This window comes from Botrytis porri (assembly GCF_014898465.1).
Source record: "Botrytis porri strain MUCL 3234 chromosome Unknown BPOR_001, whole genome shotgun sequence".
Taxonomy (NCBI): Eukaryota; Fungi; Ascomycota; class Leotiomycetes; order Helotiales; family Sclerotiniaceae; genus Botrytis; species Botrytis porri.
The window spans coordinates 900,063-917,780 of record NW_024066075.1 but is presented as its reverse complement, the minus strand read 5'-3'; the positions used below and the strand labels follow the sequence as shown (position 1 = coordinate 917,780).

Sequence of the window (17,718 nt, the reverse complement as noted above, 5' to 3'; positions counted from 1 at the left end):
TATTGGCTAGATATCACCTAATCTCGCTGGCCTTCATAAATTCAATGCTGAAAACGCAAGCGAACATCAATACAATACAAATCAATGTGTATATAAGGAAAGCATAGGCAATAATAAAGTGCAGAGAAGAAAGGAAGCTAATGCGATGCCCAATCGCCAGACGAGGAACGTTAACTCTTCCAGATAGGTGCTGGAGATTGTTCACAGATCGAGGGACTCATGGTCGTGAGTTTGATGATCATAGTATGAGTAATATATGTTGGTTGGGGTTTCCATTTTCGTAACTCTTCCTAGAAATAGCTGACTATATCCTACATTCAATTGATACATGCGCTTAATCTTCCCGAGTATCATGTCAAGCATCTGTAGATACATGCTCTTATCCGACGAAAGATCCAGACTTCACTACAGCACGTCCATTCACATTAAATAGTATGATCGACTCCAGTCTACATACTTCTTCGTTTGCATGAAATTCCTACATCTTAATCACTATAGTCATCCTCATCCCTATAATCGCCTAGCAGAACATCGTCCACTCCTGGGCCACCTAGCAATCCATTTGCATTACCCTTTTCCTTTTCTCGTCCCCATTCCGTCTCCACTCTCAGGAATATCCACATCCATCTCCTAGCGACTTCTAATACCTCTAATAAGAAAATGCCGCTTTCAAAATCGGCAAAGTGGTCAAGATGAGGAGAGAGTTTGAGAGACCATGTGAAACGGAGGAGGAAATCAAAAAAGATGGCGATGTAGTAGAGCTCTGGTGTAGGGAGATACAGGCGAGGTCGAAGGGGGTAGGAGGCTGTATTTTTTGATGACGGAGTGAGGAGAGTGAGGTCCCAGTCTTTAGTCACATCCCAGTAGAAAGAGTACAGAGAGTTGATGAGTACGCTTAGTAGCCAGAATCGATAGAGTGTTGTTGTGGTGATGTTTATCGAGGTTTCATTGACGGAGAGATTTCGCTGCATAGCGGAGAATATTATCACAGGGAACGCCGTGGAATACTTGAGCGCATTGGCTAAATGTTGACCACCCCATCCAGAAGTCGATGAGCGTGAATTCTTAACTCGTAGGTATTCGATTATGCATTGCCGGAGACGAATAAGTGAGGGTATCGCAATCATAATAGGGACGAGATATTGTCCGCCACAACCACGATCAGGCCGAGAAGTTGCGCTACCAGAAGGGGTGAAGAACATGCAAAAGGAGACGAAAAGGTCGGCTATGATTTTCGCATAGGAGGTGAGAACATCAGCCAGGAGAATGTCGCCAAACTTGCCTTCATTGGGAAGAGCGAGACCGCCAATTGAAACACGCTTGAGGGCGGAGAGAAAATGAAGACGACCAGAGTAAGATGCGCGGCGTAAGGGAACCAGAAATGCGAGGAAGAGAAGGCAGATGTAAGTTATCGGAAGAAAGTCATAGAAGATTACTAGAGCTGGGTCGCGGTGGGAGAGTGCCCAGAAAAGGAGGATTGAGAGGACAAGAGGGATTGTGAGATAAGTAGCAAGTCTATACGCAGACAGATGATGCGGAGGATCAGTTCGTGGAGAAGCTCGTTGTGGGTATTGAATGAGTGAGGGAACATTCTGCGAGGCACTTTGGTTAGAGTGTTCTAAGAGTTCGTGTGAAATGATGATTTACAATTTTAACAATTGAAAGATAATGAAGATTTGCGCCCCAAGCCCAGACTCCTATTGAATGTCAGTAAATAGGCATCAGGAACATACTTCGTAGAGAATTACTACATACCTAATACAATGATCAATGAAACTCTATAGGGTAAGGGAAGAGTGCGACTGAAAGAGTCGAGCTCATTCTCAACAGCAGGGTCTCCATCCATTCTACCGCCTATTACAATACCACATCTGACGCACTAAGCTGATAATGAACGACTGAAGTGAGATGTAAAGAATTGAATTGGGTATAAGTGCAAAGGACACAACAATACTGGACAACTTATTAGAAAGGGAGAAGTTTTCATAAGAATATCCCAAATTAATCTGATACGTAAGGAAGCCACATGGAAATTAGATAAGAGCTGGAGTACCTAGGTAGCCTCGAGCTATCTTAGCCACATTGTGGCACAAGGCTGAGGAAATGGCGGAAAGCTCGACCTCGGCTCTAAGCTCTTGATTCATTGATACATTCCTCACGCAACCTTCGTAAAACCTACCAACTTCAACTTTATAATAATATTCCTCTTTGAAATCTAATACATATAATGACAGATCAGATATCTGAGGTACCCCCCTCGGATGTCAAGGGTCCATCCTATCAGTACCCATTCGCAGCAGCACCAGACATAATTCGATCACATCAAAAAGATGCATATTTTGAAGGAGTTCTCCTGAACCATCTTTCAAATCTCCTGCGCCGGTTATATGGAGCAAGATTTCTTCACACTTATACCAATGAAGCGCGAACATTTTCCGAATTACTCTATCTCGGTCTCACGACCTTCATTGGCAACCGGACATTAGGGGAAGAGTACTGTGACATTGTTCAGATTGAAGACGATACTCTAAGACTTCCCGATATTTCTCGACGCGCAGGCTATATTTTGAGTTCAATACTTCTTCCATATTCTCTTACCAAGATCCTCCCATCATTTCGCACTCGCATCCGTAATAAACTCGAAGCCAATCTTCGCAAGCTTACCCGAAAAGCACAAGAAAAGTCATACTCCTACAAGTTTCAACAATATATTCTCACCCATCTCTCAACAATCACATCACCCTCACCCATTCACGCCCTTACTCTCACCGTCTTTTATTTCTCGGGGTCTTATTACCAGCTGTCGAAACGTCTTTTGGGACTTCGTTATATCTTTACAAAGCGCATTGCTCCATCGGAGCAACGTGTAGGATATGAAGTCTTAGGTGTACTTCTCCTCCTTCAAATGAGCGTGCAAACCTACCTCCACCTAAATAATACCTTCTCCGTCGATTCTCCTTCCACTGCGCCTGGGAGTTCCGCTATTCTATCTAATGGCGTAGAAATTTCCCTTGACTCCCCAACTTCTCCTAGCGAACTCCTCGCTTCATCTTCAGCTATACCCCATTCCTCCAGCTCCATTGGGAAAACTACAAACACACCTGTGCTAACAGGTGCACGATATGACCTGAGTGATAACAAGGTTATGGGATGGATAAAGGGGGAGCAAATTAGAAAATGTACCTTGTGTTTGGAGGAAATGAAGGATCCGAGTGTATTGGGATGTGGACATGTGTTTTGTTGGAGCTGTATTGGAGATTGGGTTAGGGAGAAACCGGAATGTCCTCTATGTAGAAGAGAGGTTTTGATTCAACATATCCTCCCATTGAGAGGATGAAGGGGCGGGCAATTGGAATAGGAGTTCAAGCGAAATCCCGACACGGACATGATGTTATGAATAATCTGAGATGGATGCATATAAGCATTATATAATTTAATTTTGAAGTTACCTATCGAAGTAGGATATTTAGTTCAATCTTTCAAATGGCGTATAATTAGATGCATGTTTTTAAGAATTCGGACTGCGGTCCGATTTTCAAAGTTTTCAGAGTTCCAAATCTGCAAATGGTTGGATAAAACATTCATTTACTATATAAAGTAAATCTGTCAACTTCCTCTATTATCTCAATCCTTGTTTCTATCAAAATTAAAAGGCCCTCGTTTACTACCTATAGGAGCGAGTACAATAGCCGGCGCGTGCTCCCGGCAAAAATCAAGTATTGAAGCAAACGGAAGCTGTACATGAAGGGGATGATCATAAATCAGTCGTTTGCAAGCGTCGGAATTTGACAGGATACCCAGACGTTGGGATGCATCAACCCGAAGTGCCACAGCCACCTTAAAAAGAAGGATGGATACAATCACCAAGCATCACGCATAACATGCATGCGAGCTGGCTACAAGCAGGCTAGGCTTCGATTAGCAGCAGATGAATGAAAAGAAAGTTGAGGGAAATCAGGAGATAGGATCCAGGATAGTCCGACAATGATGATTATCAAATCTCCAAACCAATCAAAACATTCAAATCATTTGAGATATGGAGTTTGATTGGAATATTGAACTATTTTCAAGTTTCTAGTTGCTTTTAGATATTCGAAGCCTTATATTGTTGGGCTGCAGTTTGTACTATTGGATACCCTGGGAGAATCAGCGTTTGCATCTGGTCGACCTTTTTCATTTATCAAGGGACAAATCCCTCTCATCTTTACTTGCTCGATATTCATTAACTCCTTAATTCACGGCCGAAGTCTAACGGTTTACTACACCCATCAAGATGGACATTGACAATGTGTCAGAAGTTTCTCAGTATGTGGAGATACTGGATCGACAACGGATGGCTTTGAAAGCCGCCATGCGTCGTCAAGGACAGCACCCCAAAGATATGAAATCTCGACTGGAACTCATCAGGGACTTCACGATGAATGCTTTATCGCAGCAGGTGTACTGGCTTCTAAGACAAAACAGCATGCAGTTGCATACCTCTTTTGTTGCCAATACATATGCGCCATCTACTACACCTCTTGACAAGTTGAAGCCAATACAAATCAAAGACCTGAGACTAGAAACTCATCACCGCGGTCGCTATCTTCTCGTCCGGGCATCAACACCTCCCACCAGAATGACAGCGATCATGGCTATTGTTGAGGACGAAAACGAAGATGCTGTGCAGCTGCAATTATACCAACAGCCAGACGAGAAGCTTCGCCCAGCTACAAGTGTCATTATGAAGGATGATGTTTTCTTAGTCAAGGAGCCGTATTTCAAAACTACAAGTGATGGTGGTTATGGTCTTCGAGTTGACCACGTGAGCGATATAACCTACCTCGATGCACATCACAATCTGTTGCCAGAGAAGTGGAAGCCTACAGTTATCGACATCAGTAAGACTGCAGAGGACTGGAAGCAAGAAGGAAATGAGGCGATAGAGAAGAAACAATATTGGGAGGCCATTCAGAAGTATGACACAGACTCGCCTATTACACGTGGAGACCCCTTTCGCTAACCCTGACTACCATAGATATACCGCGGCTCTCAAGTGTAGTCCTTCCGCCCACCTTGCAGAGACAATCCGTCTCAATCGCGCATTGGCATACCTCAAGGATGGAAACTTCGATGCTGCATTGATTGACACGGGATGTATGATCTCCCTTGAAGATGCACCAGAAAAGGCACTATATCGAGCAGGACAGGCTTTATACGGGCTCGAAAGATTTTCCGAATGCCATGACATTTTCGAACATCTCTGCGCAAAGTATCCCAACAATCCTGCTGCTACCTTGGGGCTCAAGCGGGTTTGTCGCCGTGTCGCAGAGCAGGAAAGTGGCATGTACGACTTTAGGTCAATCTACAAGGAGCTTTCAACAACTAGACCACCGCACTTAGACCACGCAACATATGTTGGACCTGTCGTCGTCAAGTCTTCCCCGAACCGTGGGCAAGGATTGTTTACTACTAGAGCTGTGAAGGCAGGAGAACTTCTTTTGTGTGAGAAGGCATTTGCTCATTGTTATGCCGGAGTGTCAAAAGACTCGGATATCCATGCAAAAACTACCCTTCTGATCAATGTTCATACGAACAGAATGATAGTCGACACACAGGGCGACCTCATAACGGTCATTGTACAAAAGCTATGGAAGAATCCATCTCTTATTCCTGGATTTACTGCTCTTCATCGTGGATCCTATAAGCTTGCGAAAGAGACCGAGGTTGATGGGAAACCGGTCATTGATACGTATGTTACCATCCTGAACTAATTAGTCAGATACTAATGTCGTGTTTCATAACAGCTTCCTAGTCGAACAAATCATGGCTCTCAATGTCTTCGGCTGTCCTCTCTCTTCCTTCGAGAGCCATTCAACAGAGCCCGAAGAGGATGACAAGCATCACTCATGCGGCATTTGGCTCATGGCTTCAAAAATCAACCACTCTTGTCTTAGCAATGCTCGTCGAAGCTTTCTTGGCGACCTACAATTGGTTCGAGCTACAAGTGATATACCCGCGAATACGGAAGTCACATACTGGTATAAATTGCCTACGGGAGAGAGTGAGGAAATTCAAAATGATTTGAAACATTGGGGGTTTCAATGCAAGTGTATCATCTGCATTGATTTAGAGTGTACACCCAGAAAAGAAATCACAACGCGAAAGAAATTGCTCAGAAGTTTGAAGGCAGTTTTGGACGCGAGCCACGTGGCTATTCCCCAAGCCGAGCGATTGTTGAATGCTCTCGAGAAGACATACAAGCGTCCAGCAATCGACATTCCACGACTAGCGTTACGAGAACCATATTTCAGATTAGCTCGAGTTTACTCCCAGCGGGAAATGACCCAGAAAGCTGTATCGACGACGCTAAGAGCCTTGAATTCCATTGGATTCGTGATCAACAATGCAAAATTACCTGCGATTCCCGGCAAAACTCTTGAGATTGCGAAATGGGGGTTAATGCTGCCTGGAGTGATTGAGGCATCGGTTTATCTCTGCAGTGTTTATTCTGTTTTGGCTCCGCAACATTTGCAGCAAGCTAGGCAGTATGCGAAGTTAGCATATAAGATCTGTATTGGAGAAGATCATACATTCAAACAGACACACAATGTTTAGGTGGGTAGAGAAGTGTTGTTCGCTAAAATTTGACTGGGGAATCATAATGGAAATTATAGATACTGTATTGCATAATGAAATTGAATTGAAATTTATATCAAATCGTTTAAATTACTTAGAATGTCTAGAATGTCTAGAACGATTGAAATATCTAAAAAGATTAGAATTATTCAAATCTTTACAATCTCTCAAATCTAAATTCTTCTCTAAAAAACTCCATAATCCCACAAGCCATCTCTCTCAAGTTAGGCCAATCTCGAGTAACCTTACATATGTTTCGCGCGCGGTTGCAGCGCCTCTTCACGACCACCGCATTGTATTGTATTGTTGGCCTCACCCTCACCATATAACCTAACATCCGACCTTACCTAGTACTTACAATCATCAAGTGAAGAAGAACGAAAAAAGAGGGGGGGGTGTATACTAGCACTAAGGATTAAGTATAAAAATGACACTACTATGAACTTCTAGGAAACTACCTACCCGGCGCTCATCACCCTTTCTATTTTGAAAGATGGTGTCGAGTCGTTAAATTCATGAGATCCATTAATCATCTGGTTATCCAGCCATGAATTGGACATTAAGAATACTATAGGTGGTAATCAGATGCTTTTTGACGCGAGAATAAAGTTACACATGAAAAAAATGAAAGAATACCTATCTAAGGATTTCTCAGTCCACCTCTCCGACCTCATTCCGTCCCCCTTGCTCTAGACGGGTCATCTAGTAAGCGTAATGCGTGACAGACAAGGTCAAAAAGGCAGCAAGAAATCCAGCAAGTTAGTCTAAGTGACCGGTCGAGGTCAGTGATCAGTGGTCACTGACTGTGCAGCCAGCCATGTAGAAGGCACTCTGTTGCACTCACTGCACCCATAGTCTTATGTGTCTCTTCTCATTTTCTCCTGTTGTATACATACATCTTTTAATTGTCTTTACTTTTTTTCTCGCAGTCTTTTTTTAATTAGACACACAAAAATCTATACCCATAAATGCTCTATGCGAAAAACCCTCTTTCTATCGATCAACTTTAGAGATACGTCTTAGCTGGTCTATTCATCCACATCTTGACGAAACATCCATAGATATCTCGAGTAACCTTACCTACATTCCATCACTCTTTACTTCTTTTCTTTTCTTTTCTTTTTACTTTACTTCTCATAACTCCCCCTTCTCCATTCTCCATTCTTCATTTATCACATACCCAACAACACAACAACAACACAACAACACAACAACACAACAACACAACAACACAACAACACAACAACACAACAACACAACAACACAGCACACCACTCTCAAACTCAAAATGCACATCCCCTCTCTTCTGAGTCTCCTCTCCATCTTCCTCTCCTTCCCAATCTTCACATCCGGCAGCACTCTCTCCACCCCCACCGAAATATCCCCCACCTCAAGCGAAAGCTCCCTCCAAACAATCCAAACCACTCCATCCATCCCAACCATCTTACCCAGCACCTCCTCCCCCCTCTCCATCTCCCCAGGAACCTACCTCCCCCCTACCCACCACACCTCCCGCTCCCAATCCACCCTCTCCCCAAACTCCACCGCCCCACTAACCCTCACCCCCACCACCACCTCCTCCTCCAACGCCTTCGAATCCGACTGGAACAAAGTAACCAATTGGTTAAGCGGGAGCGGCGCGTCTTCCCTCCACTCCGAATCTGTCTACCCCGGAATTTCCTACGGGGGAGTGTGGATAATTATTGGTATTGGGGTGGCTTGGGGTGGGTTGTGGTGAGTGAAATATTTAATATAGTATGAGGTATGTGTGATGTATCGACACGGAGAATTGGGAAGGGATCGCAAGATGTAAGATCTTACGATAACACAGATAATAAAGATGAAATGAATAACGACGCCGCTCGCTGGGAGAGACGATTTGCGCAAATTTGATAGGCTCCTTTAGAGATGATTACCTACACCCATTTAGCATTCAACTTGTGGCTGGATACTCCACCCACTTTACATAGAAAAATCGTTACACCATGCGAATTTACTTCGTACATATCAGCATCTATTTAATAAAAAAATCGGTGTCATATTTCTTCGCTCCCCAAAAAATGTTTTTAAAGTCTTGTTCTTTTGAGTCATTATAGGATTGAAAGGAGGACATCTTCTAGCCCCTCTTATAAATTTCCGACCAACATGCATTCTTAACAAACCTTTCCTTAGAAATTGTTCCGTCTCTATCTCTATCTCTTCATCTACTCTACTCTGCTCTAATGAAGCGCAATGCAATGCGACGCCTTGTAAAATATCCAAACGCCCTCGCCATGCCGAACCCAAATGAAATTAAAACAGATGCAATATGATAAACCTTTTCACGGTCTCTAACCCATGATGATCAATAACCCAATCAGTACATCGTGCAACCATTCTCGGCTCTCGCAAATGCATTTGCAAAGAATTCTTGCATCGCTACGTAATGGAAGAGAATGCCACCCAATACTGCGAAATGCCAGAGGTTGTGACTACCTCCAACATAATCAAAGGCACCTGGACACCATCGTTCAGGCACTTGACTGGCATAAACGAATGCTCCCACTAGATAGACAGTAATACTCTTTGCAAGTGGGGCGTAGAATTCTGCTGCCCATGCTCCACCACGAGTGAGATTGAGTTGTAAGGCAGGGACAAAACCAGTTGCGCCGAGACAGACGTAGAATGCGACACGTGCCCATGCCATATCTTGTCGATTGAAGGTTGGATGCCAAGGAAGAATAACTCCCCCTAAACCTAGAGCAGCAGTTATGCCCATGTATGCCCAGCGACTTACAGGCTCACAATAGAATGCTGTGTAATCGGCTGTCATGATAGAAGCAGCAATGAGTAAGGAGATGCCGGTATAATCAACACAAGCGAATCTCTCCAAGAGCGTTTGATCGGCAACACTATTCATCGTATGCCACATTGTACTGCAGACTAGGCATTTAGAAGCAGCAAAGAAGAAGCATGCCGCAATGAAGACATCAGCTTTCGTACTAAGGGAAAATGCGTGACTGGAGGGGTAGAAGTAAAATGCGACTGAAAGAACAATGAGCAAGCCGATTGCATGCGACCAGATATTGACAGTTTCGTTTGACAATCCGAACATCGATTGGACGCATTCCACTTTCGATTCAGTGAAGCGGTATCCTTTGACGATGTGTGGGTTGACCCGCCATGGAGTAGGCAAATCTTCGTATCTGATGAGTCCATGTTTCTTCGCTCGAGCAATGGCGTTCTCGATGTGTTCTTCTACCGTCCCGGCTGCCTTCTTGGCTCTTTCAAAACCTTCATCGACCACTCCTCTAGCTTTTCCCAAACTCTCGTCCACAATCTTGCGCCCCTCATCCATCAAGCTTTCCGCTGTACCCCTTAATCCCCTCTCCTTGACTCTATATGCTCTCGTTTCGAATTCTGACAGAATACCTTCTAACAAGCCAATCCCCTTATGAACCTTCTCATGTAATGTTTCATGCGCAACCAAAGCATCTTGGTATCTCGATTCCACCGTATCAACCATGATCCTCGCCCTCCTTTTCGTCGCCCCTAAGACTTCGCCAGATACCTGCGAACATCTCTCCCTCACAGCCTGCAATGTTGCATATGACCATAGGATACTCGAATCGAAGGTGAGATTCCCGTATTTCTCAATGAAATCTAATCTGCGCTCGAGTTCTGACAGGAATACATCGACCTTTCTTTCAGTTAGAATCTATGCGCCACAGGATAAAAGGTTCCCTGGTAAAATACCTTAAGCATAAGACTTTCCTCGCCATCCAACACTTGGTCACTGCTTTTTCGTCGCGGGTGAAAGGAGGAATGTCGTCTCTTGTTTAGGGGTTTGGTTTCTTCTCTCCCTGAAGCCATCGTACTGGTAGTAACATCTTCGTAAGACTCCACCGTCAAAGATGACGCTGCGCAAACCATGGTTCAAGTAGGTTCCTTGGTTCACAATATTGATCGTCTGTGAAACAAATTGGCTTCGTTTCTAGTTGTCAAAGTGTAGCATAGAAAAGATGTAATGAGGGATTCGAATGTCGTAGAATGATGTGAAGTGGGAGAAGAGAAAAGACAGGGACGGCAACAATGTGAAGTGGGAGAAGAAAAGAGACAGGGACGGCAACAAAAGATATATTAGGAGAAGACCGAGGAAAGAAATAGACGAATTGAGAAAGAAGAATAGTAATAAGTAAATGCAGAAGACTTATGACCGATATCACGAGAGGACAATATGAAGGTAAAGTCGATTGGACTGGAATCAGAAACTAGCCGATGGTCGAAGAGTCAATCAGTAAATAATAAGTTACTTTTTGATCCGAGGGGTCTCAAATGTCTAATATAAAACTAGGAAGGTAGGAGAAAACGAATTATTCCGAAAGCGGCAAGCTTTTAAATTCGGATATAGTCTGCGGGAAATTGTTTTGTTGAGCACACCAGCATCGGTAAATTTCTTGAGGAGATTCTTTTTAGCCTGTATTATTAGTTGATTTATTCGTTGATATTTATTAATCTTTATTAGTCTTACATATTACCTAGATAGGTAGGTGGGTGAGAAGATAATCCTCAGGAGACATTATTATACCTAGATAGACCTCGAGATAGACAAGTAAGTAAATATTATATAAATGAGATATAATTCGAATATTACATTTCGAAGTATAGTGGAAGAAATTTATACATCGGATTTTATAAAACTTCTGTATTAATTAGATATATCTTATTTTCAAGATTTAGAAATCTATTTATATTTAATTATATAGTATCTTTACTAATTTAATTATAAAAAGAATTAAGAAAATAAAGAAATATAAGAAATAAGAATAAAGATAGAGAGAGAAATAATTTCGAATGAAATAGAAAGTATAAAAAGTAATTATAAAACGAATCTAATATAAATGTTTATAATAATTATATAACAATAAACTAAACATTACTTTTTTTCACTTTAAGCTTATATTAAATAGTCTTTCTAAAAAATATATAAATAAAAGAGATTAATATTAATCTGTTTAATCTCTCTTTATATACAGAAAACTATTTTATAAACATACTATCTTTATAGCTTATAAGAAACATTCACACTCCGAAACACTAGCGACTTTACTCGTTTGAAATACTACTTTGTAGTCAGATGAGTGTGTACTAAAAGTCTAAAGAAACCAGAGGTATAAATTACAATCAGGAATCCAAGCACACACGTGGGACACACCTACCTCTCTGTACCAAGAAACCTCAAAGTCACGTACTAATACAATCATAAGTGTGAATGTTAACTTGGCAATACACGCAATTGTCTCAAGAAGTATGCCATTCTCTACTGTGTGTAGTGTGTACCTCGTTGTGTGTACCTACCTTAGTACACCGTCGAGAATACCTATCCCCCAATACAATGTACATACTTCGTACATATACATTCAGCCTTATCGCAATCGCCACACATTATCGAGAGTCTCCGGGAAAAACTTGATTGAAACATTCCCCAATCGTCAGAGGCAAATCCGGCAAAAAGGGTAGTACGGAGTCCCATTTATGCGCAATATTTCATGGGTTCCAATCCAATTACTGCCCCTCGTGCATGTCAACAGCCAGCCACTTATCCGTTTTCCGCAGGAGAATCCACTTCATCACATTGGCATCATTCATCATTTGCATCAATCACTTGCTGATTCCGTCTCTTCCGTCATCTTTCACCCTTTCCATTTCCCTCGAATTACATTATTAAACAATGCTTTAATAATTACAACCGAATAATATTGCTTATCCTCTCAAGATGGTGCCAATTCACCAATCACTATATGACATGACTCTAATATACATGGAATACCTTTCCATCAATCATCTCCCAAAGCTAGCCCCCTCGGCCCCTTCTTCTGAAAAGTTAAAAAAGTCGGGTATAATATTAATATTTCTATAAGGATCAAACCTTTAAAAACTCCACGCAATGCCATGTCGTCATTGTAACTTATCCTCCATTAATCCATTCATTTATCGTCGCTCCCATGCTACAACGGCTGGCGCCAATGGCCGGGTGAATAAACTTGCGTAATCGGTACCAATCACATCCTTGCTGCCATCAACGTTCTTGAATTTGAACAATCTAACCAGAGTTGCCATGATAGTGACAAGCTGTACCGTGGCGAATTGTTCACCAATACATCTATGTCTGCCAGCACCGAAGGGAAGATAAGGACTGTAGGCGCCTTTACTAATCATTCCGTAACCATAATCTTGGAATTCCTCATCCTGATCACTCGCAATAACACGACCGGAACCAAGATCCCATCTGTGAGGATCCCACTCAAGTGCTTCGGGGAAGAATTCATCATCTCGACTTGTGCAACCAGGAGATGCCATAAGCACATGTGACGTTGGAATTACATACTTGGTTCCGCTGACTGGCATGGGGGTAGTTACTTTGCGCATGATAGAATGGATTGGGGTGTGAAGACGTAGAGTTTCCTTGAGAACGTTCTGATGGAGAGGAAGATTGGACAAATCCTCATACTTGAGAGCAGGGAGATCAGCACCTAAGACTTGGATTTGTTCTTGATAGAGTTCTTCCATAATGTCCGGGCGTGAGGCGAGGCGAAGCATAATCCAAGAGATTGTAGATGAGGAAGAGTGCTGTCCGGCCATGAGAAGAGCGATCATCATGTGTGCGATTTCCTGATCTGGAACTGGAGTTCCATCCTTGTAAGACGAGCGCATCAACTGCCACATAATATCAGATTTGAACTCTGCTTCCGTAGTTTGAGCACGTCGGCTTTTGATGATATCCATATAAGTTTTGGCAACAGTTCGCTGAGCATGATCGCGGGCACGGTTGTGAGGAAGAGGGGCCCAGTGAAGCATAAAGTTGACAGGACTGAAGCCCATGTCAAGGTCGTGGTAAAGAGCGGCAAAGGAGGTATCGAATCGGTCGCGGACTTCCTTTCCTTGCAGAGTATGCGAAGCAGTATAGATGGTGATTTCAGCCATAGCGGGTCCAATATCAGCAGTTCCCTTTGGACCTTTGAACGCCGAAGAACGCTTCATAAAGTTTTCCACCTCCATTTGTATGATTGGGACGTAGGATCGGAAAGCTTCTGTAGACAAGCCAATTTTCATGAACTATTGCAGCATTGTCAGCCATTAAATCCCCTCATTTACCTTACCGCCTGCAATAAACTGACCTTCTTCTGCTCCATCAACTTCGCATTTGGGCAGTCGTAAACTACATCTTTTCCAAATACGGGGGTTGTCAAAACAGTATAGATTTCCTCCGCATTGACATCCTTGAGCTTGCCGTTGAGAATAAAGTCGCTGCCCTTTCGTCCAAGATACACAGTCGTCTTCTTTCCCAGCAGAATAAAGGTAAAAATGTCGCCATACTGACACCCAAATATTAGTCTCCAAACAATGAACATAGAGATTAAAAAACATACCTTTTCGCGACATTCGAAGAAGAATTTGTAAGGGTCCATGCCGTAAGTGATAGTGCTGCCAATGATTGGAAGCCAGTGGAAGACCACGGGAGGCTCATTGGGGTTTGCAAATAATACTTGATTCAAAACATTGAGAACGACAGATAGAACGATGAAAGCTGCCACGCCCGCTGCAACAACAACACCCGTTGACCGCTGCGAAAATTCCTGAGCCAATGGCCCGGCTATATTTTCAAGAATACCCATCGCATATACTGCCGGCACACAAAGACACGAAAAAGGATGTGCAGAAAGTAACGACAAGAAAGTTTGAGAAGATTCGTTGTCCCAGAATTGCGAATGTCGACAATTTAAATGGGATATTTCTTCAAAAGGAGACGACGGCAGGGTACCTTACCATACTTTAGATTTAAACGGCGTTGATTGGCCAGATTTATTTCGTATCCGTACCTTACTTTTTTCGCTTGAATAATTCCGCTAGAAGAAGGCTGATGGAAATTGGCTCTAGTCTGCAGATGAGTGTAGATGTCAGGTGTATCGTACGAGCAATGAGAATACCGAACTGATGGGTTCAGAAGACCACTCATTATCGAAACATAGTTGGTACTTTCGGCGTGATGGCATGATTATCGTAGGATGGTACCTCCAGCTTAAGATCCGAATTAGATAAGTAACCTCCGTCTACTACTGTAGCAACATCCGCATTCAAGGGGTTGAAAAGATTGAAGGGAATCTTTACCCAATGAATACTGGATAAATATACTTTGATCTCTAACTGCCCATCTCCCTTGATGTCTACTATATCATTGATGTTACTAGTCAGTGTAGTCGTAATCAGACAAAGTCCACCCATGAACCCAAGTGATGGTCCATATTCCAAAGCATGATATTTCATTGGTCTCGCGACATTCGAGTGATTCGAAAGATTTCATTGGCCTGGAAGATTGAGTGATCTGGAGCATATAGATTATCTAGATAGTTCAAATGAGTAGGGCCATTGAATTGAACTGGCATATTCAAGTATGAAGTCAAACTGTAAGCTTCACTTATTAGTGTTCTTTCCACATTCACAAATAACGGCAAGTGCAATAAATATCGTCAACAATTACAACGCTGTCCACTAACGATATGAAGACAATCCATCATTCTGCGCTTAATCTTGCCCTCGCTGACGCTAGGCGCGGTTTTTCTGACCCGTAAGCTAATGTCGACGTGTAAAGTTGAGTGCTAAATAATATTATTCGTACATAGAAGCGAATCCTTTTTGCGCCGACAAGCATGCCAAATCCCAAGACGGTATGAAAAGATATCTTTAGAAAGCAAAACTTCATTCAACGAGCTGGAGCTCATCCTTTCTGTTAGGAGCAAAATCGTCCTTCCATAAGTCCCATAGCCTCTCAAGTTCCGTCACGTATTCCTCGTGAACGCGATCAATATCTTGTTGTTCGGGAGTTTTAGACTGGATTACTTTAATAGGCCGGCCGACGACAATATTTAAAGGCCTTCGATATGGCATAAGACCGACATCGTAGTTGAAGACACCTCTAGCATGAAAGAGGGGTATGGTGAATCCCATCAATTTCTTGACCAGTAATTGAAATTTGTGGATCCATGGGTGTGAGTCGGCGGAAAATTGATCATAAAGATCGTTCTCACCAAAAGCTAGAACCGGAACCAAGTCTGCACCAGTTCGGATAGCCATCTTGACGAAACCCTTGCGACGCTTGAGGACCAATCTAAGACTGTATGGCTGTGCATCTAGTGACTCTGCTGCGCCTCCAACAACTATAGTAATTGCGCGTCCCATACCCTCCTAGTTAGATAGTTAGAATCTGATTACGAATAAGATTGCTCGAACATACCTTGTTTGTCCCGCCCTTTGAAAGTAGGTTCTCGCAAGATTCTTTAGATACGGACGCAAGCCCCATTGCTAAAGCGTATTCACGATATAGCGGTATTCTGAAATTGGTATCTAATGTGAGAAGTGTATTCTTGATATCTGGGAAGAGCTGAGAAAATCCAAGAGCTTCGGTGGCAAAGGCGGCGAACGCCCCGTGGGAGATTATACCATGGGGATGATATCCGAAGATATATTTCCTCGTGGGCGGTAGCTCTTGAGTTCTGTGTAACCGGGCTGGAAAGTAAGATGCAAATAATGACCACACAGGTAGCGATCGGAAGAAGTTTGATCGATGGCTCAAAGTCCCGGATATTGAAGCCTTGGATGTAATGAGGTAGATCATATACGGGATTAATATTGGCCAGAAAAGGGGTATTGCGCATAGGAAAAAGAACATTGATACAAAAATGGCAATGCAGAGTGTATGAAACAGTACCACCAATGTTTGAAGTCTGCGTTGAAGTGGAACATTCATTGGAGCCCATCGAATGCCGCTTGTATGCCATCTTTGTCCAGCTTGTCTCCCACTAACCAACTTTTCGTCTTTAGACTTTGGAGCTTCATTGTGGTCTCTTTGGAGTTCTTTTTCGTAATCCTCCGAGGGCTTCACACTTGTGAGCTTACTGCCATTGCGTTCGCCTTCGAAGATGGCCGTGTTAGGCTTGGTATTATTTTGAGTATCCGTCATCGTATTTGTGTTCGAGTCCTGACCATTCTCCTGGGACCCATTTGATTTCTGGGAAGATGATTTTCGATGCCTGTGTCGAGGAGGACTTTTCGGAGTATCGTCGAGGCCCTGGAATGTTAGTTTTTAGATCAAACATTGACGGCTCCTTCCAGCACGAACCGTTGCCGAGTACTCTCTCTTCGACTCCTGCCTATCGAACTTTGGTCTGGTATCCTCTTTGTCGGCAGATCTGGTAGAATCTGAACCGTTCGTATCCACGATCCTCAGGACTGACACTTTGTGCTTAGGTCCATTTTTGCCTGAGCCATTCGCATCCAAGGCTGTTTGTCCATTCACGCTATTCTCCTTATTTTCATTATTTTCATGGCTTCCATCATCTGGCGACTCTGGTGTTTCCTCGGCAGCATCGGCATAACTTTTGGGTGGAAGGTGTAGCTTTTCGCGTACTTCTGGCAGAGCAGGCTCTGAACTCAATGTTGGTCCTGGCATTGTAATGAATGTACCCCGTCGCGAACCGTATAATTGATCGATATCTCAAAAAGACAAGCAAGTAAAACAGATGCAGAATACTAGATAATTAGAAAAGGACGGACCTCCCGTATTTCAACGCGGATATCTAATAAGTAGTCCAGTTTCGCATTGACCAAAAATAACTCTAGACTATGACGTGCCTATCTTTGAACGGGATTGTCAAGTATCGATGAACAAAAGCGGTACAGTTAATTAGCTAAACAAACCCGTATATTGAGAACACTGATAGTTTAACACGCAATAAAAATACCGTTATCTACACGAGCAAAACATAAACTCATATCATAATCAACTAGCCATCACTGTATAAATTCGCAGTTTTATATAAATCGAAATAATAATTTGATGATTTGATACTGAATATTCAAGAAAAAGGAAGAAGCCTGGTACACTAATGACAATCGTGGAGCTGCCCCACTGATGGTACCCGTGGACAATACATTCAGTTCGTACCTGAACAAGCCACAAGCCGTTATGATCACCCATGCCATATGCCTGCATACAACCTTTTTGAATCCATAGTGAAAATTCAAAATAGATTAAAATTGTTTGTACCTGTAGTTATTCAATGG

At 42.8% G+C, this 17,718-nt stretch overlaps 6 protein-coding genes across 6 annotated transcripts; 2 read left to right on the top strand and 4 right to left on the bottom strand.

Annotated features, from left to right (window-relative positions):
• Positions 1–107: 107 nt before the first annotated feature.
• Positions 108–1,982, bottom strand: EAF01_000272 (uncharacterized protein). Its single transcript, XM_038908522.1, has 3 exons — positions 1,756–1,982; positions 1,648–1,697; positions 108–1,592 (listed from the first exon to the last, which is right to left on the bottom strand). Exons 1-3 carry the CDS (start codon positions 1,844–1,846, stop codon positions 486–488), a joined length of 1,248 nt encoding a protein of 415 aa, XP_038775428.1. The 5' UTR covers positions 1,847–1,982; the 3' UTR covers positions 108–485.
• A 245-nt stretch (positions 1,983–2,227) lies between these two features.
• EAF01_000271 (uncharacterized protein) lies at positions 2,228–3,337 on the top strand (the record flags this gene model as incomplete). The annotated part of the gene is made up of 1 exon (XM_038908521.1): positions 2,228–3,337. One exon carries the CDS (start codon positions 2,228–2,230, stop codon positions 3,335–3,337), a length of 1,110 nt encoding a protein of 369 aa, XP_038775427.1.
• A 936-nt stretch (positions 3,338–4,273) lies between these two features.
• On the top strand, positions 4,274–6,597 carry EAF01_000270 (uncharacterized protein; the record flags this gene model as incomplete). Its single annotated transcript, XM_038908520.1, has 3 exons — positions 4,274–4,956; positions 5,018–5,731; positions 5,787–6,597. The coding sequence occupies 3 exons, from the start codon at positions 4,274–4,276 to the stop codon at positions 6,595–6,597; spliced, it is 2,208 nt and encodes a 735-aa protein (XP_038775426.1).
• Positions 6,598–8,974: 2,377 nt separating this feature from the next.
• On the bottom strand, positions 8,975–10,530 carry EAF01_000269 (uncharacterized protein; the record flags this gene model as incomplete). The annotated part of the gene is made up of 2 exons (XM_038908519.1): positions 8,975–10,297; positions 10,354–10,530. The coding sequence occupies 2 exons, from the start codon at positions 10,528–10,530 to the stop codon at positions 8,975–8,977; spliced, it is 1,500 nt and encodes a 499-aa protein (XP_038775425.1).
• Positions 10,531–12,588: 2,058 nt separating this feature from the next.
• EAF01_000268 (uncharacterized protein) lies at positions 12,589–14,273 on the bottom strand (the record flags this gene model as incomplete). The annotated part of the gene is made up of 3 exons (XM_038908518.1): positions 12,589–13,713; positions 13,776–13,973; positions 14,028–14,273. 3 exons carry the CDS (start codon positions 14,271–14,273, stop codon positions 12,589–12,591), a joined length of 1,569 nt encoding a protein of 522 aa, XP_038775424.1.
• A 1,081-nt stretch (positions 14,274–15,354) lies between these two features.
• EAF01_000267 (uncharacterized protein) lies at positions 15,355–17,104 on the bottom strand (the record flags this gene model as incomplete). Its single annotated transcript, XM_038908517.1, has 3 exons — positions 15,355–15,840; positions 15,890–16,723; positions 16,775–17,104. 3 exons carry the CDS (start codon positions 17,102–17,104, stop codon positions 15,355–15,357), a joined length of 1,650 nt encoding a protein of 549 aa, XP_038775423.1.
• Between the last annotated feature and the right edge of the window lie 614 nt (positions 17,105–17,718).